This window comes from Pogoniulus pusillus, chromosome 18 (genome assembly GCF_015220805.1).
Source record: "Pogoniulus pusillus isolate bPogPus1 chromosome 18, bPogPus1.pri, whole genome shotgun sequence".
NCBI lineage: Eukaryota > Metazoa > Chordata > Aves > Piciformes > Lybiidae > Pogoniulus > Pogoniulus pusillus.
This window is the reverse complement of record NC_087281.1, coordinates 3,173,732-3,191,090: the sequence shown is the minus strand read 5'-3', so window position 1 is coordinate 3,191,090 and position 17,359 is coordinate 3,173,732. Positions and strand designations below refer to the sequence as shown.

At 49.0% G+C, this 17,359-nt stretch overlaps 1 protein-coding gene across 2 annotated transcripts in view; it reads left to right on the top strand.

Moving 5' to 3' along the window:
* SLC22A3 (solute carrier family 22 member 3) overlaps positions 1 to 17,359 on the top strand; it is a 29,531-nt gene that overhangs the window by 10,115 nt on the left and 2,057 nt on the right. The window contains exons 2-10 of one of the 2 annotated variants that reach the window (XM_064158195.1): positions 2,212 to 2,315; positions 3,399 to 3,553; positions 4,617 to 4,782; positions 5,243 to 5,360; positions 10,559 to 10,656; positions 10,795 to 11,009; positions 13,933 to 14,041; positions 14,975 to 15,087; positions 16,475 to 16,574. In XM_064158195.1, coding sequence (XP_064014265.1) covers positions 2,212 to 2,315; positions 3,399 to 3,553; positions 4,617 to 4,782; positions 5,243 to 5,360; positions 10,559 to 10,656; positions 10,795 to 11,009; positions 13,933 to 14,041; positions 14,975 to 15,087; positions 16,475 to 16,574 — 1,178 coding nt within the window. Of the gene's footprint in view, positions 1 to 2,211; positions 2,316 to 3,398; positions 3,554 to 4,616; positions 4,783 to 5,242; positions 5,361 to 10,558; positions 10,657 to 10,794; positions 11,010 to 13,932; positions 14,042 to 14,974; positions 15,088 to 16,474; positions 16,575 to 17,359 lie in introns of those variants that run through there. The other variant, XR_010305478.1, reaches the window with a different exon arrangement.

The window sequence follows — 17,359 nt, the reverse complement described above, 5'->3', positions numbered from 1 at the left end:
AAAAGATGCTGTTGCAGTTCTGATTTGATTCAGGAAATTCTGGACAAGATGTGGCCATATGCACACAAAAAGCACCCCAGTCCTGAGCCCCCCTTCCCTTCTGCCCCACTCAAGCACACAGCTGAGCAGAAGTGTGAAAGAACTCATTTTTCATGCAGTGTTGAGGGAGAAAGCCTGGACAATTATCTGTTACCTGGTTGGAAGACTTTGTGAATCACAGTATCATAGAATCAAGCAGGTTGGAAGAGATCTCCAAGCTCATCCAGTCCAACCTAGCACCCAGCCCTGTCCAATCAACCAGACCATGGCACTAAGTGCCTCAGCCAGGCTTTGCTCCAACACCTCCGGGGACAGTGACTCCACCACCTCCCTGGGCAGCCCATTCCAATGCCAATCACTCTCTCTGACAACAACTTCCTCCTAGCATCCAGCCTCGACCTCCCCTGGCACAACTTGAGACTATGTCCCCTTGTTCTGTTGCTGCTTGCCTGGCAGAAGAGCCCAACCCCACCTGGCTACAGCCTCCCTTCAGGTACCTGAAGGGTGAAAACAGAGTTAAGAAGGTGTTATAAAAGCCTTGTACATTGGAGGTCTGACACAGGTCTGGCAACCTGTTGTGAGTCAACCTGGTTGATTCTCTGACAGTTTATTCATGACCTGCTTACACAAGAGAGCAATGAAATTATTTCCAAATCTAAATAAGCCCTCTGAAAAAGGATCAGAAGTATAAACCTCCAAGGTCAGTGCCTGCAGCTGATCACTCTTGGCAGCTCAGTGTGGGCTGGCTGCCTGCCCAAGTGTGGCTTCAGCGTTACCCAGCACAACCATCCACCACCACCCTGGGAACTGAGCTCCTCAACTACCTTTCCTCTGCTTCTCAATGCCAGGTGTCTTTTTTCTGGGAGAGCAGCTCTGCAGTGTGTAGAGGATGCAAAGTTGCATCAATGAGCCATAAAATTGAGTTGGAAGGGACCTTTAAAGGTCATCTAACCTTCCCTGCTCTGATCTTTGGCTAGATCAGGCTGCTCAGAGCCCTGCTCAACCTGATCTTAAATGTTTCCAGGCGTGAGGCATCTAGCACCTCTCTGGGCAATCTGTTCCAGTGTCTCACCACTCTTACTGTAAAAAATAATTCCTCCTTAAATCTAGTCTGAATCAACCCTTCTTTAGCTTAAAATCATTAAACTGAATTGCAACAGGCCCTGCTGCAAGGACTGTCCTCAGCTCCCTTATAGACCTCATTGAAGTACTGAAAAGTCACCACAAGGTCTCCTCAGAGCCTGCTCTTCTTCAGGCTGAACAACTCCAAATCATAGAATCAGAGAATCAGCCAGGTTGGAAGAGACCTCCAAGATCATCCAGTCCAACCTAGCACCCAGCCCTAGCCAATCAACCAGACCATGGCACTAAGTGCCTCAGCCAGGCTTTGCTTGAACACCTCCAGGGACAACAACTCCACCACCTCCCTGGGCAGCCCATTCCAATGCCAATCACTCTCTCTGACAACAACTTCCTCCTAACATCCAGCCTAGACCTCCCCTGGCACAGCTTGAGACTGTGTCCCCTTGTTCTGTTGCTGCTTGCCTGGCAGAAGAGACCAACCCCACCTGGCTACAACCTCCCTGCAGGGAGTTGTAGACAGCAATGAGGTCAGCCCTGAGCCTCCTCTTCTGCAGGCTGCACACCCCCAGCTCCCTCAGCCTCTCCTCACAGGGCTGTGCTCCAGACTCTCACCAGCTTCATCCCCCTTCTCTGGATAACTTCCAGCACCTCAACCTCTCTCTTGAATTGAGGAGCCCAGAACTGGACACAGCACTCAAGGTGTGGCCTGTTTTCATTGTCAGTGGTTTTGCAACCTCATTCTGCATTAAACAAAGCCATGGCTTTGCCTGATAACATGTTTGATTTGCTTTCCATATTTGGACCACTGATGTATGAGAAACAGCATCCTTTTGGCCAGGAGAAGCTCTCCCTGTGTCTTCACAATGCCATGAAGAGTGTTTGCTGTGGCTGTATTTCCCTGATGCACTGCTGCTTGCTATTGACAAGCATATTTGAAGTTGCCCTTCCTCTTCCCTTTTCCCTTCCTCTTCCCTTTTCCCTTCCTCTTCCCTTTCCTGCCTTGGGCCATTTCAGTTTCTGTAATATTGTGCCCTGAGCATAATGAATGACTCACCTGGGATGTTTATGCCTCTCCCTTGTTTCCTGCAGTATGACCTCGTGTGTGGCCATGCCTGGATGCTGGATCTCTCACAGGCTATCCTCAATCTAGGGTTTCTGGTTGGTGCATTCATCCTGGGCTATGCTGCAGACAGGTACTGTATAAGCACTGCTATCCCTCAGTTTGTTTGCAGGTGAAATTATTTGTAGTGCATCAGCTCTTTAGAGGTTTAGTTCACATGGAATAAGCAACACACAGACAATAGAATCTCCACTACCTTTTGGGCTGGACACTTCAGATAGCTGTACTTAATGACACTCTTCAGACTTCAGACTGGCATGGAAATGGATTTTCTTGAGATTTCTGATGTTATTTTTGTACACATCTGGAGCCAGGAAGGGCAGAAGGATACAGAAACAAAAAGAAAGCACCCAGGGGATGCACTGATGGGGAAAGCAGCTACCTGAGGGAACAAGGAAGGAAATCTCTCCTTTCACAGGTTGAACTCACATGGTTAGTAGTCAGATTGTAGCTCCCTTCAGCTGGTCATCAACCCCATGGGAGCTCAGTGAATACAAAGGAAAAGATGTGGGTGGTATTGAGGCTGGAGCAGCTGGTCTGCTCCAGTAAGGTGAGCCTTCATAGAATCAACCAGCTTGGAAGAGCCCTGCAAGCTCACCCAGTCCAACCTATCACCCAGCCCTAGCCAATCAACTAGACCATGGCACTAAGTGCCTCTTTCCTTCTCTGGAGACTTTAAAACCTGCTTGGATGCATTTCTGTATGGCCTGCTTTGGCAGGGGGGTTGGTCTCAATGATCTCTGGGGGTCTGTGTTTCTGTGACCAGTTTTCACAGTTTGTTCTGAGCTGTAGCCTATGGGCTGTAGTTCAGGTACAAAAAGACAAACTACATTTCTACAGTCTATAGAAATTACATAAGTAAAAATCATAGAATCAACCAGCTTGGAAGAGACCTCCAAGCTCATCCAGTCCAACCTAGCACCCAACCCTGGCCAATCAACTAGGTCATGGCACTAAGTGCCTCAGTCAGTCTGCCACAGGGAAGAGTCCTGTGTCCCAAAGGCCAACACTAAAAAGTCTCAGGCAGCCTCCCTTTGGAACAAGGCTGGTTTCAAATAGGCACTTTCTGACCTAGCATTAAAATGAGATGGCAGGAAAAGAAGAAAAAGCCTTTGTGTCTTTTCATGATTTCCCTTTATGCCCCTTTTTTCAACAGGTATGGCAGAATCCTGATCTACCTGCTCTCCTGTCTTGGGGTTGGGATATGTGGTGTCATAGTGGCATTTGCACCAAACTTTACTGTGTTTTTGATCTTCCGCTTTCTCCAAGGCATGTTTGGCAAGGGAACCTGGATGACATGCTATGTGATTGGTGAGAGCTGCTGCCTTCTTCTCTTTTCTGGTTGGGAAAAGTGGAGCATTTGGGGGAAGACAAGGAATCATAGAATGAACCAGGTTGGAAGAGACCTCCAAGATCATCCAGTCCAACCTAGCACCCAGCCCTAGCCAGTCAACCAGACCATGGCACTAAGTGCCTCAGCCAGGCTTTGCTTCAACACCTCCAGGGACAGCAACTCCAGCACCTCCCTGGGCAGCCCATTCCAATGCCAATCACTCTCTCTGTGATGGTTTGGGTGTTGCCTGCCCCCCCACACTTAAGAAAATCACCCAGAGTAGACTCAGCCCAGCTGGGAATTACGAATGAAGCTTTCTATTTACAGCTCAGCACAATATCCAAGCAGCTATTTGCAATCTATACAGCTACAAACAGAAATAGACAAGGTAAAAGTAATGCAGAAACACAGCAGCCCTCCCAGAAACCAGAGTCCCCAGGAGGGGCTCCCAACCACCCTTCCACCTCCTTCCCACCCTTCTACCTTACCCCAGACTTTGCCTTATGATCAAGGTGAGTTTGGAGGGTCAGCCAGGGGGGTTAGAAAGCAGAAGGATTAATTACACAGACAACAGGTTAGGGAGAAAAGTGCAGGCAGCCAGAGACACACAGCAACTCTGTTATCTGTGTTTGTGTTCTTGTTCTTATCCATCTCAGCAAGCCTATGAGTGCAGCAGACATCACCACTGTTTCCTTTTCACAGCCTAAGTCTAATTCTTCTCACTAAAATATTCCAGCTAGCTGCAAAGTAGCACGCAGTCTCAAACAGCTTTTCTGGCCATATTTGATTCATTAGTAAACTTGCAGTCAGAAACCCAATTAGCTGAAGAGTGGTGGGTGAATTGATAAGGAGGTGTCAACCATCTTTGTTCTGGCCAGTCTTGGTGATAGGCTTGCTGTGCTGAAAGCAAGATGCTGGGCTAGACAGACTACTGGCCCAGTAGGGTACTACCCTTCCATATGTTCCACCACTGATACAGTTCTTTCAACTTAAGGTTGTGTGTGTTTTTTCTTCTCTAATTTGGGCTTTCTCTCGGTGCAGTGACTGAGATTGTTGGCTCTGATCAGCGGATCGTTGGGATCGCCATTCAGATATTCTTCACCCTGGGAATTATGATCCTCCCAGGAGTTGCGTACTTGGTTCCCACCTGGCAGGGCATCCAGCTGGCCATTTCACTGCCCAACTTCCTCTTTCTGCTCTACTACTGGTAATGTTGCAGTCATTGCTTTTTTCATGCTGGTCAGAATAGAATCAGCCAGGTTGGAAGAGACCTCCAAGCTCATCCAGTCCAACCTAGCACCCAGCCCTGGCCAATCAACCAGACCATGGCACTAAGTGCCTCAGCCAGGCTTTGCTTCAACACCTCCAGGGACAGTGACTCCACCACCTCCCTGGGCAGCCCATTCCAATGCCAATCACTCTCTCTGCCAACAACTTCCTCCTACCTGGAAGCCTCAAAAGTCCCTCCCCATTTTTTTTGTAGCCCCCTTCAGATCCTGGAAGGCCACAAAGATTCACAAAGAAAGATACTAATTCCCAGACTCTCTTCCTGCACATTCTTACCTTGACATTACCTGCTGTGAACTTTTAGATGGTGAACTATTGTATCCCTGGGCTAGCAGAAGCTGAAGCACCCATCAGTGCAATCTCCATTTGTGTTCTTACAGGGTGGTTCCTGAGTCTCCACGTTGGCTCTTGACACGCAGAAAGGGAGAGAAGGCATTAAAAATCATGCACAGTATTGCAAAACACAATGGGAAGTATCTCTCACCACATCACCTGCAGGTACTGTCATCACTTTGACCTAGAGGATTTTTTCCCCCTAAACTTTCTTAATCATTCAAAGGTTCTTTTGTTTTAAAATGCATTCTCTCTGTGTGATGGGCAACACTACTGAATCACAGAATCATAGAATGAACCAGGTTGGAAGAGACCTTCAAGATCATCCAGTCCAACCTAGCACCCAGCCCTAGACAGTCAACCAGACCATGGCACTAAGTGCCTCAGCCAGTCTTTGCTTGAACACCTCCAGGGACAGCGACTCCACCACCTCCCTGGGCAGCCCATTCCAATGCCAATCACTCTCTCTGCCAACAACTTCCTCCTAACATCCAGCCTAGACCTGCCCCGGCACAACTTGAGACTCTGTCCCCTTCTTCTGTTGCTGCTTGCCTGGCAGAAGAGACCAACCCCACCTGGCTACAGCCTCCCTTCAGGGAGCTGCAGACAGCAATGAGATCTGCCCTGAGCCTCCTCTTCTGCAGGCTGCACACCCCCAGCTCCCTCAGCCTCTCCTCACAGGGCTGTGCTCCAGGCCCCTCACCAGCTTTGTTGCCCTTGTCTGGACACCTTCCAGTACCTCAGCATCTCTCTTGAATTGAGAAGCCCAGAACTGGACACAGCACTCAAGGTGTGGCCTGACCATTGCTGAGTCCAGGGGCAGAATAACCTCCCTTGTCCTACTGGCCACACTGTTCCTGATCCAGGCCAGGATGCCATTGGCTCTCCTGCCCACCTGGGCACACTGCTGGCTCCTGTTCAGCTACTATCTGCCAGTATGCCCAGGTTCCTCTCTGCCTGGCTGCTCTCAGCCACTCTGTCCCCAGCCTGCAGTGCTGCTTGGGGTTGTTGTGGCCAAAGTGCAGAACCCTGCACTTGGCCTTGTTAAGTCTCATCCCACTGGCCTCTGCCCACCCATCCAGCCTGGCACAGTCCCTCTGCAGGGCTCTCCTGCCCTCCAACAGCTCCACAGCTGCTCCTAGCTTGGTGTCATCTGCAAACTCTCTGATGCTGGACTCAATCCCCTGCTCCAGAACATCAAGTGTCATATCAGAATAAGATTTGTTAATTGGCCAGAAAACTTGGGCTGAAAAACAACAAGGAAAAGAGAAGCTTGCAAAACAATGAATCATTTGTATGAATGAACAAAATGAGTAACTTGAAAATGGTACAAACCAATGAGTCATTTGCAAGAGTCCTACTTCAGAAACCCATGGAAAATATCCCAAACTAGCCTGAAGGTTGGTGGCATTTCACAGCAGCTGATCTGTGTTCAGCTCTGCGGTCACCAACAGAAGTACTACATGGAGCTGATGGAGTGCCCAGAGGAAGACCATGAAGATGACTGAATGACTGGAGCACCTGTCCTATGAGGGCATATGGAGAGAGTTGGGATTGTTCAGCATGGAGAAGTGAAGGCTCCAGAGAGACCTCAGAGCAGCCTTCCAAAGAAAGATGGAGAGGAACTTCTTGTCAGGGAGTGCAGTGATAGGATGAGGTGTAATGAGTCATAGAATTATAGAATCATAGAATCAATCAGGTGGGAAGAGACCTCCAAGATCATCCAGTCCAACCTAGCACCCAGCCCTAGCCAAACAACCAGACCATGGCACTAAGTGCCTCAGCCAGGCTTTGCTTCAACACCTCCAGGGACGGTGACTCCACCACCTCCCTGGGCAGCCCATTCCAATGCCAATCACTCTCTCTGCCAACAACTTCCTCCTAACAACCAGCCCAGACCTGCCCTGACATAGATTTACATTGGATATAAATAAAGAGTTCTTCACTATGAGGATGGTGAGGCACTGGCACAGGTTTCCCAGACAAGCTGGAAGTGTTCCAGGCCAGGTTGGATAGGGATTTGTGCAACCTGACAGAGAGGCTGCAACTAGGAGTCACTCTCCCTGGAGGTGCTGAAGCCAAGCCTGGCTGAGGCACTTAGTGCCATGGTCTGGTTGATTGGCCAGGGCTGGGTGCTAGGTTGGACTGGATGATCTTGGAGGTCTCTTCCAACCTGGTTGATTCTGTGATCTTTAAGGTCCCTTCCCACCCAACCCAATCAATAATTCTGTGATTTATTGCCCTTGACTGGGACATATACAGCAGTGGAGATCCCTTATTCTGGTCAGCATTACCCAGTGCTAAGTGTGGCCCAAGACATGCGGCAGGAATACTGTGCTGCTCCAGCTTCCCCTCCATGTTCATCTCTGTGTTCCTGCCCTCTCTCCACACTGGTGTCTTCAAAGTGCCACATCAGAATGGAAATGTGTCTCTTTCCCTGCTTTTTAAGCTCTATTTAAGTACTTTAATAAGTATCCCTGCTCGTGACCCCAGAACACTCACAGCTGCAGCAGATCAATCTCTGCACATCCAGATTTGTGCCTGGATTTGGTCCTGGGACTTTTTTAAAATCCAATGTCTGTCATCCCTGGTGCTGTGCCAGAGGAAAGAGCATCTCCAGAAGAGCATTCAGTGTGGATCAAGCCTATTTCTCACATTAACTCATGTCAGACTTTCTCTTTCACCGAGCAACTGGAAGTGGGAGGGTGGCTCAAGGGAGGTGACCTTCTACTCCACTCTGCTGAGACCCCACCTGGAGTACTGCATCCAGCTCTGGAGCCCCTGTTACAAGAGGGCTGTGGAGATGCTGGAGTGTGTCCAGAGAAGGGCCACGAGGATGGTCAGAGGCTGCAGCAGCTCTGCTGTGAGGACAGACTGAAAGAGTTGGGGCTGTGCAGGCTGCAGAAGAGGAGGCTCCCAGGTGACCTTCTTGTGGCCTTCCACCATCTGAAGGGGGCTACAATAAAGCTGGGGAGGGACTTTTTAGGCTGTCAGGACTAGGGGGAATGGAGCAAAGCTGCAGGTGGGGAGAGTCAGAGTGGCCGTGAGGAGGAAGTTGTTGAGCATGAGAGTGGTGAGAGGCTGGACTGGGTTGCCCAGGGAGGTGGTTGAGGCCCCATGGCTGGAGGTGTTTCAGGCCAGGCTGGCTGAGGCTGTGGGCAGCCTGCTCTAGGGTAGGGTGTCCCTGGGCATGGCAGGAGGGTTGGAACTGGCTGATCCTTGTGGTCCCTTCCAACCCTGACTGATTGTGTGATTCTATGAACTTCAGAAATTCAGGCAAAGAGGGCCAGGGGGAAGTGAGAGGCATTGTTTGTCCCTGCATTTTGACCAAGTGTTTTCAATCCATGAGTAACAATGTCCTTGGCCAAACTCCTTTTGCAGCTCTGGGTGTAGCACCCTTGTGTTTTTATTGGCATGCAGAAAGCACAGATGACCTTTGTATGAAACCAGATAAACATTTATTCCTTTTGCTCTGTGAGTTACGACACTGGAAGGGTTCACCTCCTTCTAGAACTCACTAAAATGAGTTTTAAGTCATAAAATCTTTTCTCCAAATTGCTTATAATTATTCTAGCATAGTTTGTTTGGGTTTTTTTTCCCCCAAACTAACTTTTTAACTCTTGGTCTCTATCCAAATGCATAGTAGGCTGCAACCAGCTGAGTCAGAGCTGCTTCTGGAGAGAGTTGAGGATCGAAGCTCTGTTCCCCTTTGTATATATTGACATTGTACAACTGTAGGAGGCATAGGATGGATGTTAGGAGGAAGTTCTTCCCAGAGGGGATGATTGGCATTGGAATGGGCTGCCCAGGGAGGTGGTGGAGTTGCTGTCCCTGGAGGTGTTGAAGCAAAGCCTAGGGACTGCCATGGTGGAGACATTTTTATCACATCCTGTGCAATGTGATGGCCACCAACAATGAAAGAATCTATGAGAATGAGGCACTTAGTGCCAGGGTCTGGTTGCCTGGCTAGGGCTGGCTGCTAGGTTGGGCTGGATGAGCTTGGAGGTCTCTTCCAACCTGGTTGATTCTATGATTCTACAATATCATAGACTCACAGAATCAACAAGGTTGGAAGAGACCATGATGGGAACAAGGGTAAAGCCAAAGGCATTGCCCAAGGGTCTCGTTGGCTCAGCCAGAGCTATGTCCAAAGCTTTCACCCTGTCCTTGTTTTCCCAATCCTAAGGCAGCACAGATGTTTTCCAGTGAGATTTGGCTGAACTGCTTTACACATGACTTTTTCATAACTGACTGACACAACACTCTGTAACTGGACAGAAAAACTCCACATTTGTTTGAATTTCCTTTCTACCACCTCTTACTTTCCCCTCAGTAGCCGGAGCCAGAAGCTTTCTTCAAAGCACTGCCAGGTCTGCTGCATGCAAGAGCCATTTGGGAAGCATGCAGAGGTTGCTGGGTTTCTGTGCTGCTTTTGGGCTCTCTTGTACTACATTCATAAGGCTGCCAGGGTTGTGTTACTAAGAGCAGGCTGTCAGCCATGGATTGTGGCAGTGCAAATAAGGTTTTAGTTTACCAAAAGATTAAAGATCAATTCAGCATGACTGCTACCATGTGATTTTATGTCCATTAATAAAGTCAGAATAACTCCAAGCATGACTGGGCATTTTTTTATCTATCAAAGACAGTAACCATTGAGGGAAAGTTAATTCTTCATTGAGAGAAAAGTCCTTTCTTTGCTCTTTGAAGTCGAGGAGACCTTTGCTGTTCAGAGAATCATAGAATCAGCCAGGTTGGAAGAGATCTCTGAGGTCATCCAATCCAACCTAGCACCCAGCCCTGGCCAATCAACCAGACCATGGCACTAAGTGCCCCAGCCAGGCTTGGCTTCAACACCTCCAGGGATGGTGACTCCACCACCTCCCTGGGCAGCCCATTCCAATGCCAATCACTCTCTCTGACAACAACTTCCTCCTAACATCCAGCCTAGACCTGCCCTGGCACAACTTGAGACTGTGTCCCCTTGTTCTGTTGCTGCTTGCCTGGCAGAAGAGCCCAACCCCACCTGGCTACAGCCTCCCTTCAGGGAGTTGTAGACAGCAACGAGGTCATATTGCCTTCCAAGAAGTTTCAGCCTCTTAGTTTATAACCCTGTTACGCCAAGGTAGGTTGTTTTTTAACCCTGATTTCTGCATGATCATGATTAAGGAAAGCCCAGAGCTGTGTTCTCATGAGCTGTTTCCTACATCTGCACACTGCTCTGGAGTGCCAAAAGCAGCAAGCTGATTCACCAGCACCTCTGATTGCTGCATTGGAACATTGCTAGGAACTGTGTTCACACAGAAACGGCTCCAGCACCTTCCTCACCCCTGACAGCTGACCCTGCTGCTTGCTTTTCTCCTCAGATCACTGTTAGTAACAAGGAGGTCAGCAACCCCTCCTTTCTGGACCTGGTGAGGACTCCCCAGATGAGGAAGAACTCATTCATCCTGATGTATGCCTGGTGAGTTCCTGTCATGCCAGCTTGCATACCAAGGTGGCAGGCTTGGAAGAAAAACTCCTTTGTGACTATTAGAGCCTTTCCAGCTGCTGGCAGTCACTTGTTTGCCTCTCAACATTCAGTTTTGCCTTTGCTGTTCAGGTTTGCAAGTGCCCTGATCTACCAAGGGCTGGTCATGCGCCTAGGAATTGTTGGAGGAAACCTCTACCTGGACTTCTTCATCTCAGGAGCTGTGGAGCTGCCTGCTGCTCTCTTAATTTTAGTGACAATTGATCGCGTTGGCCGACGCCTTCCCTTTGCAATAAGCAACGTCGTGGCGGGAATTGCATGCCTCATTACTGCCTTCTTGCCAGAAGGTAACTCCCTTCCCAGTGTCCTGCTTCTTAGGTTACTGTCTTCTCTCTGGCATCCCTTAAACAAATAAAACAGGATACCCTAAACTGTAAGTAGAATCATGGAACCAAGCAGGTTGGAAGAGACCTCCAAGATCATCCAGTCCAACCTAGCACCCAGCTCTGTCCAGTCAACCAGACCATGGCACTAAGTGCCTCAGCCAGGCTTTTCCTGAATACCTCTAGGGATGGTGCCTCCACCACCTCCCTGGACAGCCCATTCCAGTGCCAATCACTCTCTCTGCCAACAACTTCCTCCTAACATCCAGCCTAGACTTCCCCTGGCACAACTTGAGACTATGTCCCCTTCTGTTGCTGCAGAAGAGACCAACCCCACCTGTCTAAGCCATGAGCTGCCAGCTGCTCCAGCAGAATGCTGTGGGAAATGGTGTCAAATGCCTCAGGGTCGTAGTACTTCATCACCATTTGTTTTCTAACTGTTTCCTAACTTGCTGCCTCTTTGAAGCATCCACTGTGTGAAAAGCTTTCATGCAAGAGTCAGTTTAGATAAGAAAAAATAGTGTAGACCTGAGTCAAGGTGGTCCTGTAAATTTTGGTGGTACATAGAGCAGCATCTAGCTATGTGCACAATATATACAGCTCCATAGCTATAGCACAACAAAGCAGCTGTTTAACAAACTACCTCCACCGTTGTTGTTCAGTGGGTGCTCGAAGTATGCAGCCACTCTGAGAACAAAACAAACTGCAGGAGATATTTAGCATGCAGATAACATTTAGTCCTGCCATAAATAAGGGATAAGTAAACCTCGACAGGCTGAGGGAGCTGGGGTTGTTCAGCATGGAGAAGGCAGCATGGAGAAGACTTTAGAGCAGCCTTCCAGTACCTGAAAGGGGTATATAAGAAGGCTATTGACAAAGGCTTGCAGTCAACCTAGCACCCAGCCCTAGCCAATCAACCAGACCATGGCACTAAGTGCCTCAGCCAGGCTTTGCTTCAACACCTCCAGGGACAGCGACTCCACCACCTCCCTGGGCAGCCCATTCCAATGCCAATCACTCTCTCTGCCAACAACTTCCTCCTAGACATTTTCTGTCTTGTGTCTTCCAAGACATTTTCTGTCTTGAAAAACACTTAGTAATATAAGAAACTGTTGACTTAGCTGAGACAGCTTAGTAGTCTATTCATCTGCACAGAGAACAATGCAAACTCAAACACAGTGTGAGAGCTGTGGCAGAAAACATGAACATTATTGCCCTACCCTGATGATCACAGGGCAGGAGCAGAAGAGGAGGCTCCCAGGTGACCTCCTGGTGGCCTTCCAGGATCTGAAAGGGGCCTACAAAAAAGCCTGGGAGAGACTTTTTAGGCTGTCAGGGAGTGACAGGACTGGGAGGAATGGAACAAAGCTGCAGATGGGGAGATTGAGACTGGACCTGAGGAGGAAGCTGTTCAGCATGAAAGTGGTGGGAGGCTGGAATGGAATGCCATGGAGAGATGGTGGATTTGTTTTGTTATTTCTAGCTTTTGCATTTCTTACAAGTGTTTGAGACCAGAACTTTCTGGGCCAAGGGCTGTGTCTCACTGCGTGGGATTAAACGTGATCGGCGTTTGTTTGGTTGTTTTGGAAGGGCAAGAACCCCAAGCATCTGATGGCTGTGGTTCAGAGCAAATCAAAGTGTTTTCTGTTGAAGGTTTGAGAAAACACAATCACTGCCAAAGCCCTCTCCAGTGGCATCACTCCCCTCCATGCTGGGTTCAGGCTTGTTATTTCACTTGCCTCGCCCATCTGCCCAGTCGTACGTAGACCATACAAGACACTGTCCTCTCCCAAGGGCATTGCCAAAGTGCTTGTTGCATTCCTTGGGATGCTCCTCCAGAGGCTGCTGGCTCTCGAGTGGGCAGGCTGCACAAAGGGAGAAGGGATGGCTCTGCTCTGCCATGCAGATGTGACCATCACACACCTTGCTGATGTATAAGGGCTTCCTGCTGAAGGATGCAAGGTAGTGGCTGTGTGCCAGCCCTTAGGCAGAGCTGGGCAGAGGTACCTCTGCAGCATAAGGTCCCTTGACCACTTCTGTCAAGTACAAAGGCTAGCACCAGGAAAGGGAAAGGTGTCCAGGAGTAGCTTTATTAGGAGGGTGTCTAACATGCAACAGCTAGACAAATTACAAAGTGTAGTTGACCTGCTCTAGGAAGAATTATCTGTAACATCCCCTCAAGGTATTTAAAAGCCATGTAGCTGTGGCACTTAAGCAAATGGCTTAGCAGTGGACTTAGAACTTGCAGTTGGATTTGATGATCTTAAAGATGTTTTCCAACCTAATGGATTCTGGTTTTTTTTATGCACCTGTAGAATTAGCTTCTTCATGGTCAGAAGGCTTTGAAAGCTGACAGCAGTGTTTCATAGAATCATAGAGTCATAGAATCAACCATGTTGGAAGAGACTTCCAAGATCATCCAGTCCAACCTATCCCCCAGCCCTGCCAATCACAACTAGATTTTGGAACTAAATGCCTCATCTAGTCTTTTCTTGAACACCTCCAGGGACAGGGACTCCACCACCTCCTTGGGCAGCCCATTCTTACAGCATAGCATCTCTATACAAATAAATGCTGCTTTCCAGAGCAGTTTGGCTATGGCCAGAGAAGCTCACAATGTTCATTCTCCCACTCAGGCTCTTCTGCCTCACTAGCATCTTGGCTCAATTGACCAGAAGTGATTTCTTATTCTCCAAAGCAGCCCCACATGGTTCTGAAAGCAATAAATGCCAATGCAGATTGATAGCTACAGCAGTGGCCTCTTGCTCTGGTTTGTACTGATCCAGTGTGTCTATGATGTAGTTTCTGCTGAGGGGACTGAGGCTCTCAGAAGTCTCAGCTGATGCAGAGAGGTGCCCTTCTCATGGGTTTCTTTTTCAATGAACAGATGTGCCATGGCTCAAAATGACAGTTGCCACAGTGGGTAGACTGGGCATCACGATGGCGTTTGAAATCGTCTATCTTGTGAACACTGAATTGTATCCCACGACACTGAGGTAGGTCAGAAGCTCCCAGGAGCCCTTCAAAATATCCCTCTGCTTTTCTCCATTCCCTCTTTCACTGCTGTTTAGTAAAACTTAGCTTTCCCCAGAGATTCCTCATTGAATAGCTACTGCTCATTGTTTGTTGTGTATACTGGTGAAAGAATTTGACTGGCTGGAGAGCAGCCCTGAGGAGAGGGACTTGGGGGTGCTGCTGGATGAGAAGCTCAACGGGAGCCAGCAGTGTGCACTTGCAGCCCAGAAAGCCAAGCAGAGCCTGGGCTGCAGCAGGAGCAGTGTGGCTAGCAGGGCCAGGGAGGGGATTCTCCTCCTCTATTCTGCCCTGCTGAGATCCCACCTGGAGTACTGCATCCAGTTCTGGAGCCCCTGTTACAAGAGGGCTGTGGAGATGCTGGAGTGTGTCCAGAGAAGGGCCAGGAGGATGCTGAGAGGCTGCAGCAGCTCTGCTGAGAGCACAGACTGAAAGAGTTGGGGCTGTGCAGTCTGCAGAAGAGGAGGCTCCCAGGTGACCTTCTTGTGGCCTTCCAGGATCTGAAGGGGGCTACAAAAAAGCTGGGGAGGGACTTTTTAGGCTGTCAGGGAGTGACAGGACTGGGGGAATGGAGCAAAGCTGGAGGTGGGGAGGTTCAGAGTGGATGTGAGGAGGAAGTTGTTGAGCATGAGAGTGGTGAGAGACTGGACTGGGTTGCCCAGGGAGGTGGTTGAGGCCCCATGCCTGAAGGTGGCTGAGGCTGTGGGCAGCCTGCTCTAGGGTAGGGTGTCCCTGCCCATGGCAGGGGGATTGGAACCAGATGATCCTTCTGGTCCCTTCCAACCCTGAATGTGTGATTCTATGAATTTTGAAGCTGAGGCTACATTCTGCTCTTTAAGCTGCTGCTTCATCTCCATAACTCCTTTCAAATACCTGTCACCATTTTTGTTTTGCAGAAACTTTGGTGTTTCCCTGTGCTCAAGTTTGTGTGACCTAGGTGGGGTCATAGCCCCATTCCTGCTTTTCCGACTAGCGGCTGTTTGGCTGGAGCTACCTCTCATCATTTTCAGTAAGATTCAATTTAAGCAGTCCTTTTGGTTTATTTATTCCTCTCCTGAGAGAGCTTCTCTTTTGGGCCAAAAGTTTAGTGTGTGGCTTTATCTCCCCCTCTAACCAGCCCCTCTCAACCTTCATGCCTAGAGCAAGAGGCTGAAGAGCGAATGGGTGAAATGTAGGTGGTTTCACAGCATGCTTTGGAAGACAGCAGGTCTGCTTGGGTAACTTAGCTGAAGGAACACAAAAGAAACTGTGTGATGTGCTTCAGTACCATGAGACCTTACATCTAAGTTGTGCAATTGTAGAGAAGCAACCTTAGTTTCTCAAGAATAGAATCACAGAATCAACCAGGTTGGAAGAGACCTCCAAGCTCATCCAGTCCAACCTAGCACCCAGCCCTAGCCAGTCAACCAGACCATGGCACTAAGTGCCTCAGCCAGGCTTTGCTTCAACACCTCCAGGCACAGTGACTCCACCACCTCCCTGGGCAGCCCATTCCAATGCCAATCACTCTCTCTGCCAACAACTTCCTCCTAACATCCAGCCTAGACCTCCCCTGCCACAACTTGAGATGTCAATGTCCTTCTAAAAGTATGGCCTTTAAAAAGTGGCCTGGTTTCTTTATCGTTGGCTAGATACAGTTGTGACTGTGGATGTTGTAGTGGCCTTGACTTTGTGCTTCTGTCAAACTCTTTTCCTAAGTTGCATTTGAGGAAATACAAACAAACAAACAAACAAAAAAGAGCACTCCAGGGTTGTTCTGTGCATAAAAGGTTATTTCCAGTGAGGAGATGGGAGTCTGTGGCTGAACTAAACTGAGTCTCACTTTAACCTTCATCTAAATTAACTTTCTTCAGTAGATAAACTCTGACAAAAAGAGAGATGTTGAGATGCTGGAAGGTGTCCAGAAGAGGGCAATGAAGCTGGTGTGAGGCCTGGAGCACATCCCTATGGGCAGAGGCTGAGAAACCTGGGGTTGTTTAGTCTGCAGAAGAGGAGGCTCAGGGGTGATCTCATTGCTGTCTACAACTACCTGAAGGGAGGCTGTAGCCAGGTGGGGTTGGGCTCTTCTGCCAGGCAAGCAGCAACAGAACAAGGGGACACAGTCTCAAGCTGTGGTGGGGGAGGTCTAGGCTGGATGTTAGGAGGAAGTTGTTGTCAGAGAGAGTGATTGGCATTGGAATGGGCTGCCCAGGGAGGTGGTGGAGTCTCTGTGCCTGGAGGTGTTGAAGCAAAGCCTGGCTGAGGCACTTAGTGCCATGGTCTGGTTGATTGGCTAGGGCTGGGTGCTAGGTTGGCCTGGATGATCCTGGAGGTCTCTTCCAACCTGGTTGATTCTGGGATTTTAAAATAAGTAGCACTTTTCTTATTCTCTTTAATTTCTTCTATGTCCATTGTAGGTATTCTTGCAGTAGTCTGTGGTCTCCTAGTATTGCTTTTGCCAGAGACAAAGGGAATCTCCTTACCAGAGACAGTGGAGGATGTGGAGCTGTTCTCAAGGTATGATATGCATTTTTTTTTACCTTTACTTGGGTAAAATTTCCTGAGGGTGTTCACCTCTGACCTGATCAGCTGTCATAAATGATTGATGTCTCTCAAGTGTCAAAATAAATTCCCCAGTCAGGTTTATGTTATAAGCAGGCAGTATTTTCCTCAACAGAAACACAAACTTTTCATAGCAATAAGGCAGTTTATTAAAGAACAGTATGGGAGAAGAATCTACAAATGGAGGCATAGAGTTGTCCTACTCGTCTGTAGGAGCAGAAGGTAATACAGAATCATCGAATCAGCCAGGTGGGAAGAGATCTCCAACATCACCCAGTCCAACCTAGCACCCAGCCCTAGACAATCAACCAGACCATGGTACTAAGTGCCTCAGCCAGGCTTTGCTTCAACACCTCCAGGCACGGTGCCTCCACCACCTCCCTGGGCAGCCCATTCCAATGCCAATCACTCTCTCTGCCAACAACTTCCTCCTCACATCCAGCCTAGACCTCCCCCACCACAACTTGAGACTGTGTCCCTTTGTTCTGTTGTTGGTTGCCTGGCAGAAGAGCCCAACCCCACCTGGCTACAGCCTCCCTTCAGGTAGCTGTAGACAGCAATGAGGTCTGCCCTGAGCCTCCTCTTCTGCAGGCTGCATACCCCCAGCTCCCTCAGCCTCTCCTCACAGGGCTGTGCTCCAGGCCCCTCACCAGCTTTGTTGCCCTTCTCTGGACATGTTGCAGCACCTCAACATCTCTCTTGAATTGAGGAGCCCAGAACTGGACACAGCACTCAAGGTG